The sequence below is a fragment of the Pseudochaenichthys georgianus genome, chromosome 8 (assembly GCF_902827115.2).
Source record: "Pseudochaenichthys georgianus chromosome 8, fPseGeo1.2, whole genome shotgun sequence".
Classification (NCBI taxonomy): domain Eukaryota; kingdom Metazoa; phylum Chordata; class Actinopteri; order Perciformes; family Channichthyidae; genus Pseudochaenichthys; species Pseudochaenichthys georgianus.
In genome coordinates, this window is record NC_047510.2 from 14,854,119 (window position 1) to 14,863,998 (window position 9,880).

General features: G+C 42.0%; 1 protein-coding gene across 2 annotated transcripts; it reads right to left on the reverse strand.

The window, feature by feature from the left end:
* Nucleotides 1–4,682: 4,682 nt before the first annotated feature.
* Nucleotides 4,683–9,602, reverse strand: LOC117450719 (neurogenic differentiation factor 2-like). Of its 2 annotated transcripts, none has more exons than XM_034088642.2 (2): nt 9,227–9,602; nt 4,683–6,930 (listed from the first exon to the last, which is right to left on the reverse strand). In XM_034088642.2, exon 2 carries the CDS (start codon nt 6,921–6,923, stop codon nt 5,838–5,840), a length of 1,086 nt encoding a protein of 361 aa, XP_033944533.1. In that variant the 5' UTR covers nt 6,924–6,930; nt 9,227–9,602; the 3' UTR covers nt 4,683–5,837. The 2 variants fall into 2 exon arrangements, with proteins under 2 accessions (XP_033944533.1, XP_033944534.1); XM_034088643.2 differs by lacking the exon at nt 9,227–9,602 and adding an exon at nt 7,818–8,363.
* Between the last annotated feature and the right edge of the window lie 278 nt (nt 9,603–9,880).

The window sequence follows — 9,880 nt, forward strand, 5'->3', positions numbered from 1 at the left end:
AACGCGCACGCACACATGCCATCTGTGCAGACCAGCATCGACCCCCCCCCCCCCCTCCTCTCTGGTCCAGTTGCGTCCCCGTGCACGCTCCTACTTAACCTCCTAAACAGGGGCCAGCCACGCCCCGCAATACCGCCGGACCCTCCGCAACATACCGGCGCTGGGCGTGCGTGAGAATGACGGAGAACTGTCGGTCAGGTCAGAAAGATTGTCTCACACTCACCAGTAAAACTCTCCGAACAAACACTACACCCCCCGTCAACATCTGGCCACCCGCCAAAGGCCTGAAACATACCTGGCGCTCACCCGGATCTCCACCTCTGTCTGTTCACCCCCCCCACCCGGTTGTTTCCTGCCCCCTTTACGCAACATCCTCCCCCTCCCGCAGACCTTGTTTCTCCCCTGGCGGGACCCCCAGCAGTAGCACACCCTCAGTTTAGCTTCTGCCTTGTCTTCTGCCCCAGTGCCCGTGCTGCACCGTGCACCATTGTGTGATAACAAACAGATGTTGTGGAATTTCCTTTGAATGGACTGTGCCAATGACAGGCCTGCTCTCCCTTGTCTGGCAATGTGAGGGGGGGGGGGGGGGGGGGCTGCCTGTTCTCAGTTTGGCAAAGATGTTGGCCTAAATGTGCACTATTGTTTCCTCATAATGTGGGTGTTGCAGGAGTGTGGGGCCAGAGAGTTGACAATTGGTGTGTGTGCTTGTGTGTATTTTTGAATATCAGATCTCAGCTTCATTTTTTCATGCTTTTAAAAAAAAATCACTGACAGATTACAAATGCTCACAATCAGATGATCAGATTACCCCTACCCCAATCTGCTCTTCCTCCTAAATGCCTCTATTCCCCACATATTTTACATTCATATTATGATGTGATATCTGCATTTTGCAAAAACACTCGGTTATTATTTTAGCTACACGTTAATTGGAATTCACACCATAATACTTGTGACATTTTGATAATCGCACTATTGACTGTTATGTCGGACAAACACTTTTGATTTTTTCCCTTACCAACTTGAGTGAGAAAAAGAGTGGGCATGAACATGATAATTTAAACAGCGAGATTCATTCACTCACTTTTCATCTTGAGTGGAGCATAGATTGAAAGTTGTTTTTTTCTTCTCAAGACTGACTGCAATTGCAAGTTACTGGTCAGACTGTTGTTCATGTTTATGGCAAAGAATTGAAGTATTAATTTGCAAAAGTGCAAAAAAAATTAAGCTTGTGGATATCTGTTTAATTTATCTAAATATCACTTATGTCATTTAAAAACACTTTTTAAAGCATTCATATTTTATATTTTCAATGTCAAATATTATCAATTTTTTTAGGAAACTTTGTAAAAAGTTGTTTTAATGAAATAACACTCACACACACACATATGTCCTGCAGAATCTTGAAGCTTGATTCTTTATCACTATGAACACTTAACATTGAACATTTGACAAATAAAACCATGTCCATGAACGGATTCGCTTTTTTTGTTAAAGTAAAACAAAAATTCCTTCAAAGCTAAAAATCATACTGCAAACTCATTGAATTCAAATTTAACCAACATTTTGTAATTTTCCTTCAATCAAATGTGGCTTCATTGTGTGTCGATTCTTATTTGTTGCAGGACTGGTAAAAACAACCAGTGAATTCTAAAGATGCAACCCGGCCTTCTCTCGATGCATGAGCTCATGAACAACATAACATAAGATAAGAGGTATGCATATTCATAGGCCAACTCTTTACCAAAAGGCCTCAGTGTTATGTATCTGTGTGTGAGTGTGTGCGCGTGAGAAGGGGTTACTCGGGATGAGCGCTCTCGTTTTTAAACGTCCTGGATAATGAACAGATGCTGCAAAAATTAGGAAAGAAACATCGACTCCTCCCAGCAGTGCCACTTTGGCCCGGTGAACTGGCACACTGGCGCACACACTGGGTTGTCCTCTCCGGAGCTCCTGGTGCTGCTGCTGGGGAACATTAAGGGACTTGGCACGGCTCCCCTTCGCCAGCCTGCCAGCCTCTCTCTCCCACTCTCTCCGGACTGTGGAGGAAGAGGAGGAGGAGGTGGTGTGAGGGGGTCGGGGAGTATTTTGATAGATGCCCTCTCCCAATGCAAGCTTGCTGGCCTCTCTTTTGGGCTTGCTACTCCAGAACTGCAAGCAACTTTTTTTAAATTAGCTGATTAGGGCAAAAAAAGAAAGAGTTAGAGGCCTACAACTCAAAAGTGTAACACAAGCATTTGGTTGTTGGGTTAAAAAATAGCCTGTACTGCAGTGCTGCGGGTTTGATTCCCAACCTGGAGTTTTTAATGAATGAATTAACAGGTAGGGCCTGCCAATCGCTGAGGCCAAAGTAATTTAAGAAGGTGGTTTGAAATTAACCTAAAAACAGAGTTGTTTTAAATAAATAAAATAAAAACGAAATGTATATCTGAATTTATTCCCTGTTTAAAAAGTATACAAGTATTTCACGGACTATAGGATACTATCAATCGTCTTGCCATGACGATGAGATTTAACAATAATAATATTTCTGCTCTTTTATGAAGTGCAAAGAACGAAATTCACAGTAGCATGAACCCACAAGTGTTATGTGCAAACTTGACCTATAAAACCTTCAGATATATTTCATAGTTTATATACTTGTAATTGTTAAAAAGTTACAAGGGTAATTTCCATGCCTTATAGAAATAAGCAGATACCACAATTGTTATCAAATATTCCAAAGCATGCCCACAATTGTTGAAATGATCATAATGTATCCTTCTGTAGAATTACTTATGCACAAGCAGTGATTTATTTATTATAATGTTACTTCTTTACCATCAACACTTTTAAACCTGCATATAAAGAGATTCATTTCTTGTAGACAAGAAAAACATTGCTAGAAAAATCGCTAAATCAGTTGATCCAGAAAAGATGCTCCTCTTTGAAATGAAAGGCTATTTATACATGTTTATATAATTGATTATCAACATTACACGATTAGTATTGAAGCTTTCTGTTCCAAAACCCACAGCTGATGCCCACGCAGATTTATTTGGAATACAATGCAAGATAATCTGAGTTAAAATATTGGAGCCTCTGATATTAATATTCGTATTTACATTGGTCAGCACTCGTCATCCAAAGGGTGTGTCCCTACAGTAGAGAGCACCCAGGACATTTTGGGTAACATATGGGTCCCGGGGCAGCGCTCCAAACTCAGCCGGGGTGGCAACGGCTGCCCTTTGCACTGTGTGTGTGCGTGTGTGTGTGTGTGTGTGTGTGTGTGTGTGTGTGTGTGTGTGTGTGTGTGTGTGTGTGTGTGTGTGTGTGTGTGCGTGTGTGTGGGTGTGTGTTTGTGTTGTGTTTTGTGTGTGTGTGGTCGCCACATTTTAAAAACTGATATTTCAGTTTCGTTTATGAACGAACAGTTAAAAACGTACCTATCCTATATGGATACGTAAATGCTTGAGCGTGTTATGTTTACATAGATTCAACAAACATAGTTATTTAATTGATTTAAACAACCTTGGATACATTTATAATGCCATCCAAATCGATGTTTGACATAAATATGAGATGTGTGTTAAAAGTAACAAGAGGTGTAGCGAAGGGGGGTCGTCTTCATAATTCATATGTGATGTTTAATGCATTATCGAGAGAGGGAAATCTAAGATAAAAAAATTAATATTTACCTTTTGTCAGTTTGCGTCAAAGCTCTATTGCCGTAAAGTTCATTTTTGTGTTCACAGATTCGAAAGGATGAAAAGTAACGATTTTCTTTCAACAAGTATCCACTCTTGAATTAACACACATCTCCTGATTTAGGATTATGTTTTTCTTTAATTATTTGTATCTTAATGTCTTGATGTGACATTGGTTTTCCTTTCCTGTCATTTCTTGTGCATTGACGAAACACACCTGCAGAACATGTGTGTTCTGGAGATGTTGGGTAGTGTGTTCACTAAAGCAATATGATAATGATAATCATATTATTAGTATTGTTAGCAAAACACATACTGCCTACAATATGTATAGATTGTTTGGATTTTTATCAATTTGAAGCTCAACCCGTCTGAATCAGCGGGGGCTGCAGGAGCTCTCCGCGGCGCTGAGACACATGTGACTTCTTGTCTTAACGGTCAAGATCATATGAAGCTGACCTCAGTTATTTCCCTGATGAAATACAATGCAGTGTTTGCAAATTTAAAATTTAACATTTAACATGCACTTTTTGAATTATTGTCCAGATTTTAATAAGCGTATATTAACCAACCAAATCTGTTTTCCTCCTGCAATTTAAATCATTCTATGTATTTTAAAGACTGCATTGTAAATGAAAGCTGTATGCCAAGAGTAAATTACGCATTGGCACCAATTTGCATCATCTTGAAGAATGACAGCATTAACCCTCTTCCTCCTGTCCCAGTTTACAACATAAGGCCCTGAGGCTCTGTGAGGGACTCCTGCAGGTTGTGGCAGCAGGCATGTTCAGCCCCATTTTCACCAATAACAAAAAGCCTGCTGCAGGTTCATGTTTTTCTTTATCCTCATATTACAAATGTCCTATTTAAATTCGATGGAAGAAAACGAATGAATGAATTGAAAAGTACATGCTTATAAGAAAGTTGGTTAATGTTGAATGATTTATAGAATACCAAGGCTTTTCGATAGGTGACAAAGAATCAAGTTGCACAGTCTCATTTATTCTTGTTTTATTTTACCACACAGTTGGTTGAATACAAAGTTGACTTGAATTTTATGAAAAAATGCTTAGCAACACATAGGATCCCTTCAGTTCCATTGACTATTACCTTTAATTACAAAGAAACAACACAATAAATACGTGCAATAATAATAATGATAATAATAGTAATCATATTTCAACATAGCACTGCAAATCAAAACGAAAAGGTTTAACCAAAATGTTGATTTGAAACCAAAATATGGTGCAATGGCTCAAGAAGAAGAATACGGCTAATATGAATAAATTAGAGTGAATACAATTATAAAATACATGTTTGATTTAGAATTTTTTTTTAGAAACCGAACGATTATGACCAGCCCAGCCATTGTCAAAATTGGTGTGTGTGTGTGTGTGTGTGTGTGTGTGTGTGTGTGTGTGTGTGTGTGTGTGTGTGTGTGTGTGTGTGTGTGTGTGTGTGTGTGTGTGTGTGTGTGTGTGTGCAGTATCTTTTTGGGCCTTATTGCCTTGCTCTGTGGTCTCGGCTTTTGCATAGATGCGAAATGAGTGATTTGCTGCAGGCTCTTCTTACACAACACAAACAGCACTTTTTTTAAATCAGTTCAGCATTAAACTGCATTTCTATATATTTCACTATTTCCAAAAACCAAATCTCGCACGTACAGACGATTTGCATTTTGTTGTTCATTGACTTCTTTTGGACTTTATAATAGAAAGTCACCCCCAATGTCAAGGTAGCTGTAGCCAGTGATGTAGTGGTAAATAAATAAGTGGGTTACACTTTCAGTCATCAAAATGCAAACAACCACCGATACACCAAGTTACACTTTAAGAAACATTAACATTTTTGAAAAATCCCATATCATCTTGGTCTTAATATGATTTGCTCAGCAAATTTCCTTTTAGAGATTAATTTCAGCTTGATTTAAGCTGTTGCACAGAATCAGGTGGTGGTTTAGGTGGATGATCTTCCACTACATCTCTGACTATAGCTTAAGAAATAGTAAAGACGGGAGAAATAAAAGGAAAATACTAATGACAACAAGTGAAACATCTCTCCAGAATGCCTGAATCCTGGCGGGTAAGCTTGTTAGAAAAGTGTGCCGTGGTTAGATTGTTGATTGCAGGGCTGCACTGTGGGCTTCTAATTTTAATTGTGAAAAAACGCGTTCAGTTCGTCATACACCGGAGCACGTTCGTGATGTAAGTGCATGTCGTGGTAAGGCACGACGTTTTCAGAATGAATGCCGCTCCGGGCTCCAGAAGAGCCAAACACTAGGTTGTGGGGCCCGGGGGGTCTGGAGCCAGGCAGGCCGGAGTAATGCATAGAGTAGTGGTACCCCTTCTCGTTCTCGGGCGACGCAGAGCCTTGTTGCTTCAGGGAAAAGTTGCCATTATTAACGCACAGAGGCGGGCTAAGGGGCGCCTCATACTCAGGGCTGTTGTACTCCGGGGATCCGCTCCCACCGTACGAGTCGTAAGTCGAGTAGCCCTGCGTCCTCAGTGGATGCGAGTTCGAGGTCGAGGTCGAGCCTGGCTGGCAGTGGGGGCTGGAGAGACGCGCACACTGGTAGGGGTAGGAGTGCATGGAGAAGGAGCCGGAAGCGTACCGGCTCCCGTCCGGACCCTGCTGCTCGGTTAGGAAGTTACGGGAGTTTAGCTGCAGGCACCCCGCTACCAGGTTGGTCGTGGGCTGGGAGAGTCCCTTGCACAGCGTCTGGACGTAGGCCACAACGTCGGGCCTTTTTCCAGAACGCAATATCTCCGATAAAGCCCAGATATAGTTTTTGGCCAAACGCAGTGTCTCAATTTTTGAAAGTTTTTGCGTTTTGGAGTAGCAGGGAACCACTTTGCGCAGATTGTCAAGTGCAGAGTTCAGGTCGTGCATTCGGGTCCTCTCCCGTGCGTTGGCCTTTGTCCGCCTCACCTTGGTGCGTTCGACACGGGCCGGGGTCATTTTTCTTTTTTTGGGTCCTCTTTTCTTGGGCATGTCCCCCTCTATCCCTTCTTCGTCTTCCTCTTCCTCTACCTCGTCGTCGTCGTCGTCCTCATCGTCTTCCCCGGCATGCTCGGAGTGAGTTCGGCTGCTTCCTCTCAGCTCTGATCCCTCGTCGTCCTGGATGTCCTGATCATCATCTTTCATTTTCGAATCCTCCTCATCGCTGTCCTCCGCCCAGCCCGAGTATTTCTGCACATCGGGGAGCAGCGATGGGTCACTGAAAAGCCTCGTCAACATTATGGCTCTAGAGAGGAGAGAAAGGAAAATAAGGCCTATGGAAATATACAATAAAAAACGAAGACATGATCTATATTATGAAAACGCAGTCATACGAGGTTACATTCACTATTGCGCACGAGTAAACATCCACATATTGGTATGATCGAAGTTCCACATATATTTGAAATTGTAACGTCACTAAAGCTCATCATGAACAAAGTGACTTTTGTCATAAAATATATCAGAGACGTTGTTTTTTGCCAAAAGGACAAAGTGTTAATTTGGGGGAAATAAAAAAGAGATAGACTTCAGCTCTGAAAGCTTTGCGCTGAGTTGCAGCCAGACGGATCCCCATTTAATTCCCTGCTGTCATCCGTGTGCCCTGTCGCGTCCTCTCGCAGCGGGTCCCAACGGCAGGGGCCACATTATAGGTCCCATGGGGGCCCCCACTTTCACTCCTCCTGACGCCCATATATACTCCTGGCTGCATTCCAGCACTATTCATCCACACCATACACCTCTACTCAGAGGAGGCAAAGGGGATTTCATTTAATTGATAGGCTGTAGCTCCGTTTAAAGTCACGCTGATTATTAAATTAAGGCTTACAGACAAACTGTAAAAAGGCTTTTAAATGCATGGCCTATAAGCAAGAACAAGCCCACAATTAAGACAACTTGGAAAAAAAGTCAAAATTGAATTATGCTAGCCTTAATAATAATCAAAATAAGAACAACAATGTTTTTAAACGCAATAGTTATTCTAAGCTATTTCCAAAATTGCACACATAATAATTCAAAGCTCTGTTAAAACGAAACATAACGAAATGTATATTAACCATCCACAATTGAATACTAAGAAAAAGTGCTAAATCATCAATCTAAAATTCGCCCAAAAAGTAGAGATTAGCCTACTTGATTAGTAAATGCGGTCCAATCCAGAAAAAATGGCTACTGAGAGACGAGGTGATCTTTGACAGCTTCAATAAGCCTCCATTGGCTTCCCCTCTAACATGTTTCACTTCCCATCTATTATTATAGTGCAGCAGGAGACAGACTTGCAGCACTAGTAAGGTAGGCTGTGATGGTTGGCTAATTATCTTGGGGGGTGTGCCAGGGGCAAAATCTAGTTTTTACATCTCAGGCTCAGGAGGTTTGTTCAATTAGAAGAAAAAAAACACAACAACGTTTAATTAACAGACCATGCAGCTACACGAAATAGATTTCACACATAATTCAGTATGCACGAGTGCGTGATTTCAAAGCACTTTTTAGGCAGCGATAACCATTCACAGATGGAAATCCCATGTATCCTTTTAGCCCTCGTTAAATATAAAAACATAACACAATTATTCAATCTCGCAAAAAAAGACTGCAATAGCCCCCCTTCAACGGAACGTCTGTGGTTCAGACAATGTTATGTCGAGATAGATTGTTGAAGATAAAACTAGACAAACAGAGATAAATCATGCTGCACACTGCTTGTCACAGTCAATGGCGTTGTCCCACCCTTTCATTTGCTCCAAGATTGAACGTGCAAATCATCGACAAAATTATCAATAAATATCCCATTAAGCTCGAGGACGTCCTTAGCTGAGGCAATTGTGCTGATGTCAAAATCTACCACGAATTGTTTTAATCTTGCATATGTCTTTTGTTGCTCTGATTCAGGTTCCAGACGCAGGAATCTCTAAATCAAATTAGTGTCCGGTATGATCTAGTACAGCCTGTGTGATGCTGTACGGGGATACTCCATCCTCAGGACTTCTCCTTGTAAATAATCCTGGAGGAACAACAACCGGGACCAGGAGACCCTTGCCTTTTGACTCAAGCGAGGTATTTCATAATAAGCTTTAGATTTGGATGTCAAAAGTTGAAGGGCACGCAGAGGGAGATCGGGGTGCGAGGAGATATAAAGCGATCGCTCTCACACGGACAGCTAATAAAAGACAAACATGGAAATGTCTTGTATATCCATTAATTGCATTTTGTTTTATTGGAATGGATTTCAAAGTGTGCCATCAACAGATTTAAATAAATAAACGTTGATCAATAAACGTTACATTTCCAAATTGATTATATTGCCAGTGGCGTTTTACCTTACAACTGTAAAAGATAATAAGGTTTTAATTCCTCAAAACGACTGCGAATACCTCAGAACTGTGTTAGACATAGATGACAACTTTTCAATAATAGCCTGCATTTGTTTATTAGATAAATGCTCTCCACCATTTTGGACTCAAGCATCCAGGTTTTATTTAGTTTTTGTGTATTCATTCATTTATTTATTTTCAGCTGTTATTGTTGATTGTGATTCAACTTACCTCGACTCGAGCTCTTCACAGGGGGTGGGAAGAAAAAACGCGCTTGAGTTTCAGACCATCTTCAGGGACCGCACGAGCGAACCAACGCTCCCTGTGAGTGTGTGGGTGCAAGGCAGCGCGCGGATGGGTTGTTTAGGGGTGCTTCTCTCCCAGCGCGCACACTCCAATAACCGGAGCTCGTGAACTGAACGTGCGTCTTGGCGTGTCTGTGTGTATATGAGTGAGAGAGTAAGTGAGCGTGTGTCTGCATGTGTGTGTGAGTGCGCGTGTGGCAACCGTGAGCTACCGGGGACGGGTTACATACCAGCTAAGACTGCGATGCCAGCGCCCATATGGCTGGCACGTCACCGGCAAGAGCCATCACATGAGAGCCCGGTGATTGACATGCGCCCGCATTCGCAGAGATTTGCCCGCGGGGGAAGAGAGACATAGAAAGAGAGAGGGAGAGAGAAAAGAGAGCGAGAAGGAGGAGGAGGTAGGAGGTGGAGGAGGAGGAGGGCTCCGCCATCTGTCACCGCGCTATAGAGCTCACACAGAAAAAAAGGAGTAAAAAACAGAAGAGAGGGAGAAAATAAAATGGTGGAACAAAAAAACTCATCATTGTTGACCTGTGCTGCATGCTGCTTCAAGGGATGTAGACTATTTGTTTTATTT

What these genes read in the sequence shown, in the direction of transcription:
- LOC117450719 (XM_034088642.2), bottom strand. Translation starts at nt 6,923, where the DNA reads ATGTTGACGAGGCTTTTCAGTGACCCATCGCTGCTCCCCGATGTGCAG.